The sequence below is a fragment of the Rhinolophus sinicus genome, linkage group LG09, assembly GCF_036562045.2.
Source record: "Rhinolophus sinicus isolate RSC01 linkage group LG09, ASM3656204v1, whole genome shotgun sequence".
In the NCBI taxonomy this organism is placed as follows: Eukaryota; Metazoa; Chordata; class Mammalia; order Chiroptera; family Rhinolophidae; genus Rhinolophus; species Rhinolophus sinicus.
The window spans coordinates 95,601,920-95,622,834 of NC_133758.1; the positions used below are offsets into that span (position 1 = coordinate 95,601,920).

The 20,915-nt window shown below is 34.5% G+C and overlaps 1 protein-coding gene across 3 annotated transcripts in view; it reads left to right on the plus strand.

Annotated features, from left to right (window-relative positions):
- AHR (aryl hydrocarbon receptor) overlaps nt 1–20,915 on the plus strand; it is a 150,738-nt gene that overhangs the window by 73,694 nt on the left and 56,129 nt on the right. The window contains exon 11 of one of the 3 annotated variants that reach the window (XM_074340807.1): nt 688–756. The exons of the other annotated variants lie outside the window; for them this stretch is intronic. Within the exon in view, the coding sequence (XP_074196908.1) occupies nt 688–741 (54 nt within the window). The 3' untranslated portion in view covers nt 742–756. Of the gene's footprint in view, nt 1–687; nt 757–20,915 lie in introns of those variants that run through there. 3 annotated transcript variants of the gene reach the window in all.

Below are 20,915 nucleotides of genomic sequence, written 5' to 3' on the forward strand. Positions count from 1 at the left end.
GGTCCAAGTTTACAACGGGTCATTTAAGACTTTCCACTATGGATTCCAAATAGCCATTTCAATTTTTGTCCTTTCCAACCCATCCAAGTGACTCGTCCACAATCATTCCTTTCATATTCTTGCCTTTGGCTTCATTGTTCCCTCAGTTTGCAAAGTGTATTGCCCCATGAGCTGAAATCTAATTAAAGCAGGCCTTAGCCAAATACTACCTTCCCTGTTAAGTATCTCTTCTGTTCTCTGCTGGATCGATTCCCTACTTTTTTTGTGCTAGTAATACATTCTATCCTAAACAATAGTTATTCCTATTTTTAACTTTAGTCCTCTGTCAAGTTCATAACCTCATGAGAACAATATGCCCTTCTTTTCTAAATTAAATGTTTCAATATTTCTCCTCTTTTAAACTAGCACAATCATTACAAAATATAAGAAATATAAAGTCAAAGATTACCTATTGTTCTACTAAATGAAGACGTCTGTTTTCATTGTTCGATATTTACTTTGTCTTTTTTCCATGCATTTTTTATTACAATCTTGCCAAATACAAACTTTTATATAAGTATAACAATAGTTAATATTTGTTAAATGCTTACCATGATCCAAGTATTGCTTTAAATTTATTCATATATTAATTAAATGCCTTCACAAGAGAACCATGAGGTAGTTAGCATTTTTATCCCCCCTTTACAGGTGAAGAAAATGGCCCAGAGAGGTTACGTCACTTGCCTTTGGACACACAGCTAATAAGTGAAGATTTGAAAAATGGCAGGCTGCAGATAACACTGTGTTCTAAATGTTCCATCATTGATGTACCATAATTTACTTAACCACTTTTTTTATATTGACATTTAAGCTGCTTTTATTTTTGTCATTTAAAATGGCACTATAATTATCATTTTGGTGCACAAGACTTATTTTTTAAGACAAAGTAATAATCCAATTATTCGGTCGATACGATTATTTGAAGGTCTATGATGCATATTACCAAATTGTTTTCCGTAAGAGTTTTTAAAAAACTCATGGTGCCTAGAACAATGACTAAAGAGTACTCTAGTGACCACATATCACTAACACTGAATTTTTTTGTAACTTTAATTGGTTAATTTCATGGGTATACATATTGTCATTACGTATATTTGCATTTCTTCCATTGCTAGTGGAGAGAAATACTTTTATGCAAATTGCTCTTTTATATCTTCTCTTTTGTGAAGTCCATTCCAATCTTTTGCCCATTAACTTACTGGACCTATTACTATTTTTTTTATCAGCTTGAATAAATAGAAGTAATATAATATGCCTTTTGGAACTACTATAAACTATATCTGTGTTTGATAGTTTGGCTATTTATTTCAATTATTTCCTGAAATATAAAAGTTTAAAATTTTTATCTTTTGCTTTTTCAATTGTGATTTCTTCTACCCCCTTTAAACGTATGAAGCCCTTGGCTCTTCAGAGAGTTATTAAATATTAATTTCTATTTTCTTTTAACTGAAAAGGTAGATAGGGTTGGTTTTTTAATAATTAATTCTTATTCTACTTCTAATCCATTTATTGATTTGGTAGTATGGTTGAGGAAATGATCAGAATTTAAGAAAAATATATTTTCTGTAAACATTTAATGAGTTAACCTCTGTCTTAGTCATGTATGTGCGTCGTGAGGGCTCAATACGGAGCCTTACAAAAGCTAGGCATCATGAAAAGTTTATTACACTTGGCCTAGGACTTTCATTTTTATGCCATTGGCTGTGATTTGAATAAAGAAATGAAGGTCACGAATGCCAAGAGGTATTGGTGCTGGTGCAGCTATGAAACGTCACAGCTTTGGCTTTACCATTTTTTTTTTTTCCAAGAAGAAATAGGTTTCTTTTCTTTCAAGAGATGAAATAAAATCCATGATGTTTTTGTAAGAAAAAAATATGTTCTATATGGGCAGGATTTTTTTTTTTTTTTTTTGTCATTCTTTGCTTCCTTTCATTACCTTATAATATAGCAAATAAGTATTTAGACTACTACACAGTTCAGTCACGGTGGCTTCAACATTCATGCAAAACAGGGACATACTTTGGTAAAATAAAAGCCATATGACTAATACAGAAACATAAAACAATTAAAATAATATTTATGCTCAAGTTAATACTACTGTATTTGGAATATAGAATTTTAAAATCAGCTAATGTGGCTAGTTTAAACGTTGTGAGCATTATGAACATTTGTGGAAGTATATGCAATATTTACTAGTATGACATATTTATATTAGGTTAGACCATGAAGTAATAAGACCATATTTAAGTACTTCAGGAAATGATAGCATCAGTTTATAGTGATTACTTTGAAGGTGCATGCTCCTTTGCATAAGTTCTAAAACTTTTGTTAATTATTTTATACAAATATTATATATACATAAGAAACTTCTGTTCATTGATTTTAGCACTAAAGTATTCCTACTAGTTCTTCTCCAAATATTCCACCCAAATTCTTTTGCAATGAATTGCAATGACTTTTATTATAAAAAGACAAAATATTTTGCCAACAATGGATTAATAATTCTGGGTAAACAAATGAAGGAAAATTTCACTCCTCATAAAACAAACAAAAAACCCCCAACAACAACAACAAAAACCCAAAAGAAACAAACAAACAAAAAACCCCTACAATTATTATAAGTCTGAAGTTAAAATAATATATATAAACTTCTAAGAATAGAGGAGAGAATAGATTTATTGTCACTGTCTAAATTCAAATTTTAAATTAGATACCCAGACAGAGCTAATTTTAATAATGAAGGAGAATGGTTTAAATAATTATAGAAATGCTGCCATATAAAACACATTCCCAAATACACACCTATAACACCTACAGGAAGACTATGTACTTAGTATAAGAGATGAAAGATCTATTTAGGTGTGAAATTTGCTGAATAACTTCCAATCTGAAGTCTGTCAAAGGAAGCTCTTGTTGGTAGAAAAATGGCAGTGAATTCCTTGGCAGAACTTTTCATTTGGAACATAGGTACCAAAATGCATTCTCAGTCCATGTGATAGAGGATGGTTCATCCTCTGTCTGTGCCCTTCCTTCTCTGCTTTGTTGACAGAGGTTGGTTTCCAAGGACATTTGTAATTTCAAATGACATAAATTCTTTCTCCATCCTGTTTCCTCTAAAGTCTTGCTCTGAATTCCGAGTTGAATTAGGGCTGGGAGCCCTCTGAGCAGTAGAGTCAGCCTGTTGCTTCCTGCTCCCATGCTATATTAATAACTTTTTAAAAATTATGTATCCTGCAATGGCACCATAATCTTTCTAAAAAAATGGAGCCTTTTGCTGCCATCTTCTGAAGCTTAAATTCTATCCCAAATTTTCCTATTCATGATTTATCCAAATTATATTTTTCTTTTGCAGGTCTCGTGATTTTCAAATTAACTTATGTCTTTGTTAACTCTATTTTCTGACTCTATAAAGTAGAACACATATTTCACGTGAGCAAGGTCTCTGTCTTATCTACCTACCACCGTTTTTCCAATGCTTAGTGTGTAAGTATTTACGTAATGAATGAAGAAAACATACATTTATGCCAATGATGTAGCATTTTCAAAGCATTCTTCGAGGGTTGTCCTACCCCATTATCCTTTCTTCTCAGAACCATTATCAGAATTTTTCATTTAAAAGCACTGAACACAATGCTTCTTTCCTAAATCTTAGCCCCGCCTCATCCTAGATAGGCAGATCTCAAAGTACGGTCCCGGGACCTCTGGGGATTTCTGAGATCCTTTCAGGAGGTTTGTGATGTCAAAACTATTTTCACAATAACACCAAGATGCACAGAAGTGAGCAATAGAGTTTTCCAGAGGCTACATGACATGTGATGATTATCATTGCTCTGATGTCTAATGGAACATCTACTTGTAACCTCTTGTGTTTTAAAAATTTCTGTTTTAATATGTTAAATATCAATAACAGTGACCCATAGAAACACAGGTCATGGTGTTTAGGGAACATGATCTCAATATTCCAGACAAGTAACTCATAGTGAACCCTTAGAAACACTATTCATATACACAGGGTCTCCTGTTTATGTATGGAAGACAGATGTTAAATTAGACCTTCATTGTTGTCAAAATGCAGCAGAGATCCCCAAAACCAATAAGTTCCAAGGAACTCAAATGGGGGGGCAAGACCATCTATGAAGCACATGCTAAGTTGTGCAACTAATAATCCACATGAATGAAGAAGGTAATTATTAATAACTTTGAAGCAAGTATAAATGTTTTATGTAATTCCCATTGGGAAGAGAAAGGTATTCTTCCCATTTGTCTCAAATCAAGTGAAGGAAATTTGAAAGAACCACTTGGAGAACTTGTCCTATTTCCCTTGGAATGTGGGGCGAGGGGAAAACCTAAAAATAGTCCAGAGCAATAAGCGGGAAGCATTTAAGAAGGTAAAGTGAAGACAGAAAGGGCTGCCCTTCAACCAACAGTGAATAAAAGACACACGTTTTCCTTGGGGTAGCTAGCTCTCTTGAAAAGAAAGCGGGCTTCCAGCTGTGAGCACAACAAACATCCATTAAGGAAACTGAGGGAGTGTGTAAGCTGAAGGGGTTCCAGGCAAAGTTAATGGAAAGTCTGAGAAGTGAGGAGGGTACAGGGTCCCAGGAACTGACGAAAGTCTTCCACAAGCAAGAATCAGCTTTTGTCAACGGCCACAACTAGAGGGTACCAATGCCCTATTAAATGTAGCGATAAGACTTCACTTTCCTCTTCTCCCTACCCTCTCTTTCACCACCAGAAAAATGCAGCTATAATGTAAGGGAGGAGGTGTTTCAAGGGAGAAGCAACTAACTACATGTCCTTTCCCCGCTGCAAGATTCTTAACCCATGGGAGAGGGACGAAGGTGGTCAAAATATTCAAACTTCCAGTGATGAGATAGATAAGAACTGGTGATATACAACATAATGACTATACTTAATACTTCTGTTTGGTATATTTGAAAGTTGCTGAGAGACTAGAGCTTAAAAGTTCTCAACACAAGAAAAAAGACTTTTTTAATATCTATATGAGATGACCGATGTTAACTAAACTTACTATGGTAATCATTTCACAATATATGTAAGACAAGAAATTACTTTGTATACCTCAAACTTACTCAGTGCTGTATGTCAATTGTATCTCAATAAAACTGAAAGAAAAAAAATGGGGGGACAGGAAATACCAGTGCCAGATGGCTTCACGGTGAATTCTACAAAACATTTAAGGAAGAAGTAAACTCTTCCAGAAAATAGAAGAGGACGAATCCCTTTTCAAATCATTTTATGAGGCCAGTATTTACTTTATAGCAAGCCACACAAAGACATCATAAGAAAAGATAACTTCAAATACCCAGAACATATCCACTGTAACTGCTAAAATTTAAAATTCTCACACATTGCTGATGGGAATACAAACTGGTAAAGCCACTTTGGAAAATATTTTGGCAGCTTATTATATATCAAGTGTACTCGTATACTAATCCTATGACCTAGCGACTGCACTTAAGTATTAAACCAAGAAAATTGAAAGCATATTTCTGCACAAAGACCTGTGTGAATGTTCATAGCAGCTTTATTTCATAAGTCGAAAATTGGAAACAACTCAAATCTTCTTCAACTAATAAATGGATAAACAAGTCAAGCTACATCATACAATGTCATACTACTCAGCAATAACGATAATGTATTGATATATCCAACTTGGATGAATTTCCAAAGCATTAAGCTAGAGAAAAAGCCAACTCCCTAAAAAATACATAACAAGCAAAACTACAGGCACAGAAATCAGATCAGTGATTGACAGCGACTGGGAAAGAGAGGAGACCACAAAGGGACAAGAGAAAGCTTTTTGTTATAGTGAAAATGATCTGTAATTTGATAAAGGTAGTGATTATAGGACAACATAAATGTGTTAAAACTCATTGAGCTGTACATTTAAACAAAGTGAAATTTGTTGTATATTATACCTCAATAACCCTGAAATGAAAATTGCCCTGAATGAAAATATATAAATTTAAAAACAAAACAAAATTAAAAAAAACACCAATTCTCAGCCCATTGAAGAACAGAAGTTATAAATTGGATAACAGCTTTGAGTTTTGATATATTAGACTGAACATTTTAAAACCTGGCGTTTTAATACCTAAAAAAGGAGACTACTTATGTATTACCTGTGTAAGCTTTCAGATCCACCTAAGATTCCGTTCAACAGTAGGAGGATAAAGTCAGAGGAGATTCAAAGAGCCTATGAAATCATTATGATTATATGCCTATGTGGGAGACCAAGAGAACATAAAAAAAAAAAAAAATAGGCATCTTCCTCTAGGACATGGGAAGAGCATCTTGGTCATGTGTTTGGGTAGAAATGTTGAGGGCACACTAACTCTTGTTAAATTTATTAGTATTTTTTCACCCTGGCTTTCAATACAACTACCACTTCTCTTTCTAGTATCATCTCTCTTGAAATCCTGTTATCCTTTTTTCCAGCTCTGCTACTTCTACTCCAAACCTGCCCCATTCTTCTGCACACCTGTATATGCATGATTTCCTCTTTCTAGAATGTTCTCCCTTTTATTTCTGCTCTTTGAAATCCTTTGTGACTTTCAAGGTTAACTTCAAAAGCATTTTCATAAAGCTTATAAAGAAGAAACAGCTGAGTTGCCCAATCCTAAAATCCTTTACCAGCTGCCAGTGGCACATGACACCATCTCTGCTTTATATCTTAGGGTTATTTTCATGGAATTCACTCAAAAGAAAAAATAGGCTCTTGATTTCCAAATAGAGATTAGTAACAAACACTGAGCGCTCTCCTGTTCTAACACAAAGAACTGGGCCACTTGTAGTTCACCAACCGCCCTTATCCCTTTATTACAATACCAAGAGTAAGAGGTGCCACCGCTTCCAAAAGGCCCTATCAGGGAAGCTGCTCAATAACGCTGGACACTCCCATAAAGGCCACATCAGCCATATGAGGTGGAAGAGAGAGCCACAAACAGGAGATTTAAACGCTTCCATCTTTCCATGAAATGAATGCTTGGCTAGTTATGGTGGAATCTTAAATAAGCATATTTGAGGATTTCCTTTTCTCTGTCCTATACTTGTTATCATATTCTTCCATCTTTGAGGAAGGCAGTTTTATTTATTAATTCATGTTTTGGTGTTGGTAGCGAGAATGGGAATAGTGCCTTTTCCTGATCTGCTACCTGAAACACAAAAGTATTTTACCTCTCTTATAAAACTTATTTTGCCTATGAAATCATTACGATGATATGCCTATGTGGGAGACCAAGAGAACATAAATTGTATAAAGGCAGGGTCTGTCTTTTCTTACAAATATCTCTGCTCTCTGTAGATGCCAGCCCATAGGAGGTATTCATTAAATATTTATCAATGTTAAAGTAATTAAAATATTGCTATATAGCAATCCCTCTGGAATATAGTTTAAGATAAAGTATGACTTTCTTGAACTATATTCAAGAGGTTCATTTATGGATATTCCAGGGACCCTTCTCTATAAAATAATGTCTCTTAATATATGGACCCTAAAAAGGTTACAGTAGGATTCAATGTAGTAAGTTGCTTATCACTTCATTATATATATAGTACTTAGAAAGCCTGTTACCCATTGTGAAAGTTTCTGTGAAAGTACATGGGCCAATTTCATTCTACAACTCTTTTGCCAAGTTCAAAACCACAATATCTTAGCAGCTTTTATTTTTGTTCCAAACACCATAAGTTATTATACTATATGATACACTGCATACTTGCCAAAGCATTTCAGCCAGATTTTTTTATTGCATAAGCACAAAAGCATCCAACACTAATAAACTCCTATTTTTCTTTCCACTTTTATATAAATTTAAAGAGTAAATGCATGTTTCTATGCCCTCAAGTTAAAAAATAAAAAAGTGATCACTAACATTTGAAAAGTATTGTGCCAAGCCGAAATCATGAAATATGTTCCTCAACTGACATATTTTTTTCCCAAAGTATGCTTTACCTGGTGTTAGACAAGTTTTGCAACAATTTTTCTTGGTAATACATCTGAAGTGTGTTGCTTATAGATCCAACACAGTGACTCTTGGTTTTTCTTTTGTTAGCTTGTTAGCTACGAAAATGTAGAATGTTTGAGTCAGGACCTTGCTTTTTGTTTTGTTTGCTCAGCTACAAAGTTAATTTTGTGTGTCTGCATTTAAAAATTGAAATACACATATATACACATATTTGAACAACGATTGGAGAATTTTTCTCAACCATCTAAAGAAAGACATCTGCAAGTTTTCTATTAACAAATGTAGCTTAACAAGCAGTAGTCCAAATCTTGGCTAAAGATTCTGCATACATTTATCTAAGGTTTGTATACCGAGTCAATCTATCCTACACATCTTTTTCTTTAATTTTTATTGGGGAATATTGGGGTATAGTGTGTTTCTCCAGAGCCCATCAGCTCTAAGTCAGTGTCCTTCAATCTAGCTGTAGAGGGTGCAGCTCAGCTCCAAGTCGAGTTGTCGTTTTCAATCTTTAGTTGCAGGAGGCACAGCCCACCATCTCATGTGGGAATTGAACCTGCAACCTTGTTGTTGAGAGATTGCACTCTAACCAACTGAGCCATCTGGCCACCCCTCTGGAAGCTCAGCAGCAGCTCGTTATTTCAATCTAGTTGTGGAGGGCACAGCTCACTGGCCCTTGTGGGAATTGAACCAGCAACATTGTTGTTCAGAGCTTGTGCTCTAACCAACTGAGCCACCTGGTCACCCTATCCTACACATTTTTATAAGGAAATACTAGTTTCTTTTTTTTAAGACTTGCATATTAGTCTGAAAAATAGGTTTACCACAAGAAAAAATCAAGGACTGTGGAACTAGTAATCAAGGACTGCAGGAGAGTTAACAATAGCAGAAGTTATATACTGAGGAAGCATGAGAGACGCATGCAGAAAATAGAAGTCATTCTGAGAAATGAATCTGCAGTGCATCAAGAGTTATTTTTCATTTTCCAAAAGCTCACTCAGAAATGTTTGCAACATAGTGAAGAATGTTATTCTGTTTGTGATATAATATGGCAATCAGAATATGTAAAATGATCCAACTTGCATTTTTCAATGAAATGATGGAAACATTCTAAGATTCTCCAGAAACATATTCAAGTGACAGATGTGCCTTAGTAAGTAGCAGCCATCACTAATGTGACTATTGTGAAATATTACACTTTTGGAGTGACCACTTTGCAGAGTATCTAAAGCTAAAAGCAGGGTTGATATGACACCAAAATAGTGAAAAATGAAGAACTTGGCCAACCTGCCCCTTGGTCTGCACAATAGAAACCAACAATTTCACTGGTTTTGTTTGCTACTTGACTATTATAAGAGTGAATTGGGGAGCCAATCTGGTTGACAGTTGTAGTCAAAGTGGTCATTATGGTCTAACAAAATCTGAGTTTTAAGGTCTGGGCCGATCCTGCCCACAGAATCTCAGATAATCTCAATGATGAGACTGACCAAAATTTAGAGTTGGAATTCTTCCAGAAAAATTACATTGCCAGTTAACTTATTAGTTAAGTGGTGAACTGCTAGTCTCCTTAGTTAACTGATTGTGTTTTTGTGTGTATGTCTTATAGTTACACCAGCAGGTGAGTTAGATGTCTCATATTGCCTCACTTCATTATCAATTTCACTATGACTTCAGAGTTTCTTGTGAGAGATCTGGAAGCAATCTGAGGTGAACACAGAGGAGAATTAGAAGCCAGAAATGTTTTATTTGAAAGGAAGTTGATCAATTAAAGATTATTGCGTATGCACACGTACCCAATGATGTGCTAAGTTCTGAGTATACCATGAAAAATAAAGCAAATATTGTTCCTGCCTTCTTTTCACTGATATTCTAGCAGAAGAGACCAATTTTAAGCAAGTACGCAAAGGTAGGTATATTTAAACAAGAGTTATCAAGGAAGAGAATGGGGTATCATGGGATGATAGTAATGAAAGACACACTTGAAATTGAATGGATGGGCGCGTGGCCTTTCTGAGGAAGTAACTAGGAAAAACGAGGAGGAGCCAGTCAAAAAAAACAACAAACAAACAAAAATTTTAGGCCAACAAAAGCCTCAGAGACAGAAACAAGCTTGGCCTGTGGGAGAAGCAGCAAGGAGACCACAGTGGCTGCAGATCGTGAGCAAAGGGTTAGGTGGAACAACATGGCTGAAGACGTAAATGGAACCAAATCACGCAAGACCTCTGAAGTCCATAGGAAGGATTAGCTTTTTATCCTGAGTAAAGCTGGATGCCAAGGAGAGCATGACATAGGCAAGATGCAATTTATATTTTTAAAGAAATTACTCTGGCTACTGGATGGTATATAATGGAAGCAGGGGACAGAGTCAAACCTGGAAGATGTAGGCGAGAGATTGTGTGTTTCTGTACACGTATACATGAATGTGACATGTATTTTCTGCAGTCAAAATGTTAAAACACTTCCCAGGTTCTGAAAGAAAACACTTTTTTTGTGTGTTTGAACATTTTAAATGGCAAATAATCATGTCAAAAACTACTTACACGAGAGGAAAACTAGACACAAAGAATTTTAGGGGCTAGATTCCAGGAATTTCTCCCTTTGCAAAGAACTATAATTTTCTCATAACCAGGGTCAGCTGACTTTCATGAATTATTTGTACTTGTGTGTCATATACTTAGATATCCAATTTTAGGCACAATTAGTTATTTCCTCTCAGTATGTTTTTCATAAAGGAACACACATTGCATATGGTGAATTACATTGTCTTCTATCTTGGCTTCTTGTTTCTTGGGGCAGCATTTGGTTTTCTTGCTTTTCTAAATGTAATCAGGTTGCAATATTGTTTCTTCTTCTTACATCTCTGTCAATAATGTGTTCCTTTTTTTTTGAGGTAGTGGTTCAGAGTACAGTTTTTAATTGTGTTGTGGCATCCACTGAGGGACTTTACAGATCTCCACATTCTTAGACTGCCAGAACTGCTAGAAGAGGTCTGCAATTTGGAAGTCATGTTGTTTTAGGCTTTAGAGTGTTAAAAAAATAGTGACTTACATGTAAAAAAAAAAAAAGTGTTTTATTATATGTTATGAGTGTATATATGTTTTTATGTATATACTGTGTTTCCCCGAAAATAAGGCCTAGCCGGACAATCAGCTCTAATGCATCTTTTGGAGCAAAAATTAATATAAGACCCGGTATTATATTATATTATTTTATACGCAGTATTATTATATTATATTATATCATATTATACCCAGTATTATATTATATTACATTACATTATATTATAGACCTGGTCTTATGTAAACATAAAACCAGGTCTTCTATTAATTTTTGCTCCTAAAGACACATTAGAGCTGATTGTCTGGCTAGGTCTTATTTTCAGGGAGATACGGTAGGTATGTGCTATATGCACATCATTGTGGATAATCAGCATAGAAACTGGAAGGGGTGCGTGTGTATATGATAAGAAAGATAGACATTCATTAAAATTTCAAGATCTAAAGCAAAGAAATACCTTTTTACTTTCACATATTCATTCACTTTCTCTTAGTCATCTGAAAGAACGAGAAATTGTTTTCAAAGTGCACCTGTAGATCTACAAAAGCCAATTTTTGAAACTGTGGAATGGGAAGCTACAAACAGAACTTCCTGTGCCTCTTTGGTCCATTTCATTGTATCTTGAGGGTAACTGATGTCACATTTCTTGACATGTGATTTTAAAAAATGATGAATGATAGGGAGCTTATTCCGGTGTCAGATCCTGCTTGGGTTTTCTCCAGGATCTCTCAGATTTCGGAAGAGAAGTAAATAAGTGAATCCCACAACATAAAATATTCCCATTTAATTTTAAGAGTGTGTGAAATAGCTTTAAGGAAAAGGAAACATTTTTCAACGTCAAATCCCTTCCTGGACACATCTCTTTAGGAGGAAGCCCTAGTGATTGGATCAAAGTATCATCTTTCCCCCAAAGGACAGCAATACAACTTTCCCAGTGGAAAACTAGTCCAATCAATTCAAAGACATGAATTTAGGATATATTACCCATGACTGTGCTTTTAAAATCAAAGTATGTGTTTCAAAATTCCAAATACAAAACTATCTCGATGGTTCCATTTCCAGATTAATATAGGTAAATCAAGCAGATTCTTTGAGGCAGATCTTAAAATCCTAGGCTTAAGGGTCAGGCAGCTTCCATTCAAATCCTGGCTTAGCCATTTATTTGCTGTTATGACTGGCCAAATCATTAAATATCTGTGTCTTCAACCTTTAAACAGAGATAAAAATAGCACTGACCTCATAGAGTTCTTAGAGGGATTAATCAAAATATCTCATGTATAACACTTAGCACAACTCCTTATAAATTATAATTACCCAATAACAATATTACTAGAATAACAACAAACGTAATAAATTATATTTGAATTGTTTAACTCTGTACTGTCATGGCCGAAAAAATTGATGTGACTTCCAAATATTTTAAATTATTCTTAAGGAGAATGTAATCCCCACTGTTGTGGGGCAGATGAAAATCATGTGAGCCATATACAGTTAGAATTATTGACTTCTTCCTTACAGCCCACTTCAGTATCTCTCAGCATTCAAAGGGGCACCCAGTCCAATACCTCCAAACTGCAGTTTCTCTATGGAAGCATCTTGAAAAATGCCCAAGGACATTCGATCATGATGCAGAAAAATATTTTTTTAATTCTCTTTTCCCACCACTCCTCTAATTGTCTCACCAGAAAGGTAGCTGCCTCTTCTTTGTTCAGTTTCACCCAAATTCTTCCTTAATGTAGCCCAAGTTGGCTCCTATCTTCTCTCTCTGAACTGAGGGAACTATTCTAACTATTCTGGTTTTCTATTCAGAAACCCTCTGCTCTTTCTAGTCTAAATCACATCAAGCCACAATGGGCTATTTTGAAATGTAATGCATCTCTCTCTCTCTCTTTCATTCTCGTTTTCTTCTTGTCTCTCTGTCATCCATTACTCAACATCTACATGATAAAACTTATGAGACATAGAAATAAGATCTAGTAACCTGGATGCCAAAACCGTCATCCATCTCAGCTGGTAGACTAAATGGTAAGACTATGCTGTGTGTGTGTGTGTGTGTGTGTGTGTGTGTGTGTGTGTGCGCGCCCCCCTGAAGCATATGTACTATTTACTTCTTGGGTCATTTTCTTCAAAGGCATAGCTTAAATAAAGCAACAAATATTTAAAAAATGATCTTTTTTTATTCTGGTCTCACATGGAATTCAAATAAACCACATGGAGAGGTCACTAAATTTTGCCCATCTTCGTAAAGGGGAAATGATAAGCAGTCCTGAAGAGTACACCAGCTTCCTTTCCAAAGGGTGCTAACAGGGTGTATACACCCTTCCTGTTCCCAGATGATGAAATTGAAAATATCTAAACACTTGGCAACCCAGAATATATTTTCTGATGCGGCTATAAAAAGAATGCTCTTGGCTTCTGCCAATGTTGTAGCAGACATGTCAATTTTATTTTATCATGAAGGAAGTTTATTGAGTTGTCTCCCACCCACCCCCATGATACCTCAACTTCTCTTTTTTATATATGTAAATGTTTTCTGTCTTTCAGCAATAGGTATTTAGTGGTTATTTCCCACACTTTTACCTGAATGTGGGCAACCTCAGCAATAGAGGCTACCGGAAATACCCTTCACCTATTTCTCTCAGAAGATGTGAAAAACGTTAACTAGAGTTATGAGGGGGAAGTGGTTGGTGAAAAGTTGCCAAAGCTGTGGTGGAAAGTTCTTTATTGATTTAAAAATAACTCATATTTATCTTTTGACCATGTCAACATAAAACTGAAGTCCCTCTGCTTTCCTTTACCTCAAGCAGGAAGTGAGAAAGATGTTGGTTTCTGGGTTCTGGAAAGCCAATGGTTTGAAGTCATTTTTCTTCCTCTCTACTGTCTACATTACTTATAGAATTAATATTGGCTCTTGTCTTTATCACTAAATTTATTTTTCAAATTAAGCAACTCTAGTGAGATGATTTAATTTATATATACATTAATGTATATAGGAGGCTTTTATCACTATCAGTCATGAGGAGCTTAGCTGTAAATCCAGAGGTGAGAGTAAAGCCTGAAGGTAAAGAGGATTTTAGAAATTGCAACACATTTTTAACTTCTTTCCTCAGAGGTGAAGAATGGAACATCTCTTACATTGGAATTTCCTGAATTTGTGGACAGAATTATAACAAACGATTAAGCAAGGAGTGGTTATTTCTTGGCCGATTTTTAGGCTTTCCTAAATGTTATGGAGTGAACTAGTGAGAGATTTTACTAGGTGCTCATGTAATGAGAACTGACAGTGGACGTGCAAGGAAGCGTTCACTTTCAGTCATGTTGAATTTTAGGTGCCTTTAAAAAGAGACAACCAGGAAGAACTTGAAATTCAGGGGAGTATCAGACCTAATAACACATCTGTAGAAGTCACCAGAGTAATGCAGTGATGGATGACAAGATCACCACATAAGGAGATCAGTAGCATGAGCAGAGGCAATGACTGAGAACACACACTAGGGGAAGAATAATTTTTAGAAGACAGACTAGTGAGGAACCAGTGAAGGAGTCTGAAAATAAGGAGCTAGAGAGGAAGGGGACACTGGGTATATCTACTTCTGGTTCAGAGGAGACTCTCCTCAGCACAGGCTTCATCCCAGATTTCTCTCCAACCACGAAGACAAATGGAGAGGAAGGCCCATGAACATCTTAGGGATGTTCAGAGTGTCAACAAGATATCTTCTTTATTAGCCATTGCCTAAGAGTCACTGACGAGCATGCACCTGCATCCTGCCGCAGGGATACAGGTAAAAAAATCGATCTCAACCTGATGTTCTGGTGGTGATATGACTTATGTCTCTAGAACCTTCCACCCTAGTCATTTCAACATCAGGTTTATTGAAGTTAACTTTTATAGCATCTATAAAATTGAAAGGTTTCCATTGAAAATGGCACCTATCCATTTATTCATTAGTAATTTGAAGCAAATGAATCAACTGTGATGCAGAATTGCAATAAAACCAGCAACTGATAGAATTTTAATCAATAGGCAATTTCCAAAATGGTCTGGCATTTTAAGGATAGATGTATAACAGAGCAGTCTTGAAAGGCAAGTGGTTCTTACCATAAAAAAAATAAAAAATAGAGGTGTTGAGATGTATGTCCATTATGCCATTGGACAGAAAAGGATCAGGTAAAGTTTTCTTGGTTTGGTAATAGTTTCAGTCAGCCTTATTAGGATAAAAAGAGAGTGAAAATAACATAAGAGTTGATAACGGCAAAAGCCAAATTAGTGTGACTGTGTGTGTGTGCATGCATATGGGGGAGGCATCAGAGACTATAAGGGAGAAGAGTGATTCATGGAGAAAATGGACGAGAGTTTCAAAGGCTGAAGAGTGAGAAAAGACCTAATGAACATTTGCTTTATTTAGAAATTATGATGTCACTGGTGACCTGAGCAAGGGAACATTCTATAAAATGCTAAGGGCAAACTTTGGTTACAGGAAGGTGAAGAGTCGACATAGACTTCCTTTCCCAACAGTATTGGCAGAGTAAATATCCTGAAAAACTATCCTGCTACAAAGCTCCTAAAAGAAGTAGATACAAAATTAAAAACATATTTTAGTGCATGTCTGAGTTGGAGAGAGTAAGAGAAACTATCAGAGTCATCAGAGGCAAAAGTTCTGGGAAGAACCAACTCAGAGAACTGTAAGCAATGAGATCGTCTGTTAATTTCAGTGACCTAGAGCTTTAGTTTTGACCTTGACAAACTCAGGTCTGCTTTGGTGGGACAGTTGGATTCTAGTTCTGGGACCTATAAAAAAAACTGTGTCTTCAGTGAAAGTGTAAATTAGAAAAAATAGGGGTCGCCGGTTAGCTCAGTTGGTTGGAGCGCGGTGCTCTTAACAAGTTTGCCGGTTCGATCCCTGCCTGGGCCACTGTGGGCTGCACCCTCCACAACTAGATTGAAACAACTACTTGACTTGGAGCCGATGGGACCTGGAAAAACACACTTAAAATAAATAAAAGTTTTAAATAATAATAATAATAATAATAAATAAGAAACAAAATAAAATATGCCTTGAGTGGAGAAACAAACAACGTGTCCCCAGGGAACTCAAAAGCGAGACATAGTCATTTCACTGCTTCCACAGTCTGAAAAAGATTCAAACAATACTAGGCTTGAGCTTCCCTAAGTGTCCATTCAAAGCAAATAATTTTTTCCAGATAAATCAACCATCGTATCAATCCTAAGAGTATTTCCACATATGAATTTCTTAAAAAGAGTTCAGATATTTCAACTGTCACATTCACAATATAAGATTAGTGTGTGATATATTTAAAGTAAAAAAAAAAAAAATCAAATGTATGAATAAGGAAGAAGTGACTATAAAGATGACTGGGAAGTTAAAATAAAAATAAGTTAGACATATAGAAGTGAAATATACAGTAATGAAAATAAAAAAGCAAGAGCTGTGCAACGTAGCCTATTTGACACGACTGAAGAGAATGACTGAAATGGAATATGGGCCTGAAACAGTTAGGCCAGGAGAGCACAGAGAGACAGAGATGGACTATGAAAGCAGTTGACAATAAAAATAAAGGAAACAGTGATAAGATATAAGTCAAATCAGAATTCCAAAAGTAGAGAGATAGCAGAGAGATGGTTTTGGAAGGCAAACTGGCCAAGAAATTCCAGTTGACATGAATTCTCAGAGTCAGGAAGCCAAACAATCCCAACCCTAACCAAACCATAGAATATAAACACAAAAGACCTTTACAATAATCCAGAGAGAAAACAGATTACTTCCAAAGAAAAAGTTGAAATAACGAAATTCTAAATGACAACAATGGAAGCCAGAAAACTGTGAGACAATATCAAAGTTATGAAGACAATATTTATAGCTACACACTTAGAATTGTATAATAGTATAATGTCACTTTGAGATAAAACAAAGTCAAGAAATTTCCCATAAGCAACTTCTTCCTATAAGAGCTTCTAAATATATACCTCAAAAATAAGGAAAAAGGGTTTCAGAAAAACTATTGGTTCAAGAAGAAAATGTGTGCAAATAAAATGAATGCAAACAAATAGTAACTCTATAAAACAATAATAATAAAATCAAATTTGAGAGTATATTAGTTTTCTATTGCTATGTAAGGAAGAATCACGAATTTAGTGGCTTAAAACCACACATATGTATTATCGTAACTTTTTAAAGATCATGAGTCTGGACACAGCTTAATGGGTCCTCTGATTTGGATCTCAGCATAAACAGGCTGCGTTCTCCTCCGGAGGGGCCACTGAGAAAGGATCCACTTTCAAGCTCGTTCATGTTATTAGCAGAATTAATTTCCTTGAGGCTCTACAACCTTTCATTGGCTGTCAGCTGGAAGCCATCCTTAGTTCTTAGAGGCCACCCATTCCATAGACACTTTCACAGTATAACAGCAACTTGTTCAAGCCAGTAAGGAGACTCTCTCTCCAGTCTATATAACATAATAACTGAAATTACGTCCTCATCACCTTTGTCATGTAATCAATGGAGTGACATCCCATTACTTTTGCAATATTCTATTGGTTAGAATCAAGTCACAAATTCTACCCACACTCAAGGGAGGACAATTATGCAAAGGTATGACTCATAGGGGGTCACTTTAGGGTGTGTTCAGCACAAAGAGGCTGGGAGAAAAAAAAACAAGGTAGAACTGAAACAGTAAGTCAGAGAGAGCATGATCAGGGTTAGCATACTAAAGTCCTTGTATGAAGTACGGAATGGTACAGATTAATTCTAAATTGTACTAAGCATGAATAGACAGCACAAAATAAGATGGTAGAAATAAATAAAAATATACCAGGAGTTTAACATATAAATATACATTTTTAAATAAAGGGTGAAGATTTTTAAATAACATTTTAAAGTTAATATGTGTATACTAACATCAGATAAAATACACCTTAAGATAAAAAGCATTATTTCACTTAGAGGATAATGATAAAAAAAATCTCATATACCAAATTTCACAACTCAAAATGTAAGTAGTAAAATTAGCAGAACAGATTTACAAATCATAGTGGGTGATTTTGAGACATATTATTTGGCAATTGATAGATCAAATAGACAAAAAAAATATCTAAAATATAAAAAGCTTCGACAGTACAAATAGCATGCTTGAGCTAACTGCATTTTGTAGAATAAAGCACAAAAACAATTAGAGACAACACATTATTTTCAAGCACACATGATACTTATTGATTATATAAGTATATAAAAATCATGTAATACACTATAAAACTAGTTTTAATATGACAGATTTGATATGCTATGGATCACAGTCTCTAACCACAGTAAAATTAAGTTTGAAGTCAATAATAAAAAGATTATGAAAAACTCATGTTTAGAAATTTGAAAACACCTAACACAAAGCAATCAAAATAGATATTAGAAAATTTTAGAACAATTATGAAAAATTTTATTTATCAAAACATATAAGATATAGATAAACTAGATCATAGAGAGAAATTTATGGTCTTATTACAAAAGCTGAAAATTAATAAATTAAGCATCTAACTCTATTTTTAGAATATATTGACAAAATAAACCCAGAGAGTAGGAAGGAAATAAAAACATAAATTAATAAAGTAGAAAATAAGGGGGGAGGAGGGGGGGAGATGAGGGTAAGAGGGATCAAATATATGGTGATGGAAGGAGAACTGACTCTGGGTGGTGAACACACAATGGGACCTATAGAGGATGTAATACAGAATTGCACACCTGAAATCTATGTAATTTTACTAACAATTGTCACCCCAATAAATTAAAAAAAAAAAAAATGAAAGGAAAGCTACAACAGAGATAATCAAAATAACAAATCTGTTTTTTGAAAAAACAATAAAATCCAAATCTCTGACAAAACTGATTGAGAAAAAAGGGGGAAGATACAAACAATATTGGCAAAGTAAAAGAAAACATAGCTTCAAAAGAAACAAAAACTAGAAGGATAGCAAATATTACAGACAACTTTAAATTACAATGACAACTTAGATAAAATGGGCACATTTCTAGAAAATTCTCTTACAAAAATTGACTTATGAAAGAAGTACAAAACCTGTGTGACCCTATAGCCATCGAAAAAATTAAACTTTTCTTTTTATACAGAAAAACCCAAGTCCACAATTTGACAACAAATTCTACTAGATATTTAAGAAGCAAATAATTCCAATATCACATAAATTTTTCCAGAAAATAAAAAACATAATAATAATGGCGCACTACTCCTCTTCTACTGTTTTATGAGGTCATTATTATAATCTTGATTCCAAAACCCAAAAATGAAAGTTTCAAAAGGAAAATTACAAGTCAATCTCAATTATGAACCATTGATGCAAAAATCCTATATAACATATTGGCCACTAAATTCAGCACTATATTAAAAACACATAAACACATACACAAATTACCGTTGGCTTTATCCAAGAAATAAAAAGCTAGTTAACATTTTAAAAACTATTAATATAATTAATAGAAAAATGGTAAAAACCCATAAATTCATCTCATTTTTTTGCAGATAAAATAAACAATATTCATTGATATTAAAAACTCTTAGCAAACTTGGAATTAAAATAAACACATTATGCATCCATATTAGTAACTCTTAGCAAACTTAGAACTAAAGGAAATTTTCTAACTGGCAAAAGAGTAGAAAAATCTCATAGGAAACATCATACTCATTGATAAAACAGTAAAATCATTCTCTTTAAACAAAGCAACAAAAGAAAGATGTCCACCATTACCAGGCATATTCAACATTAAACTGAGGATCCCAGAAAGCACATGAAAACGGGAAAATGAAATAAAATATGTAAAGATAGGAAAAGAATGGAAAAACATCTCATTATTTGAAAAAGACATGGTTGTCTTTGTAGAAAACCCAAAAGAAAGATGGAAATCATCCACATTAACAAAAGAGCTTACTTCAGTGACTATATAAGATTAATATACAAAAATTAACAAACAGAAGGTGTAATTTGTGGAACCAAATATAGGTAATTAGGAATCAATTTAACAAAAGACAGTCAATTATTTCATGAAGAAATTTATATTTTTGAAATATATTTTAAAAGACCTAATTTGAGTGGTATGCATAGTCATAAACAACAAGATTCAATATTTTAAATATGTTAATTATCTCCAAATTGATGTACAGAGTCAATGAAATTTCTTTTAAAATCTCAACTGGATTTCCTTTGAAATTTAAAAGACTAATTTGAAGGTTTAAGTACAAGACTTAGAGTCAAGGAATAAATGAGTGAAGAGACTTACTTTAACAGATATCACGGCTTCTTTGGTGCAGAAATAGACAACTAGACCAGTGGAAGTGAAGAAAGAGCCCTGAATTAACTAAAACTTACAAGAAAAATTACATGACAGATTCAACATTGAGATGTGTGAGCGAAAGATAGACTATTCAATGGATGGTACTCTGAAAATTGGTATCCATATTTTTAAAAAATGAAAACGGTTTCCTTCTTCATATTTTACACAAAAAATCAGTTCTAAATGGATTTAAAAAGTAAATGTAAAAGTCAAAACTTTTAAACGTTTACGTGCAAAATAGGAGTAGGAAAAGGATTGTGGAGTAGGAAAGGATTTAATTAACAACGAAAGCTACAATGATTGGTGAATTTGACTCCATTAACATTAAGAATACTAGGGTATTCACTGAAAGACACCACAAAAGTCAGAGGAAAAATAATGCCACAACTAGAAAGACATATTTGCAATCTGTATCACCAAAAAACAGTTAGTAACCAGAACTTGTAGATAATTCTTCCTGAACAATTTTTTTAAATAGTAA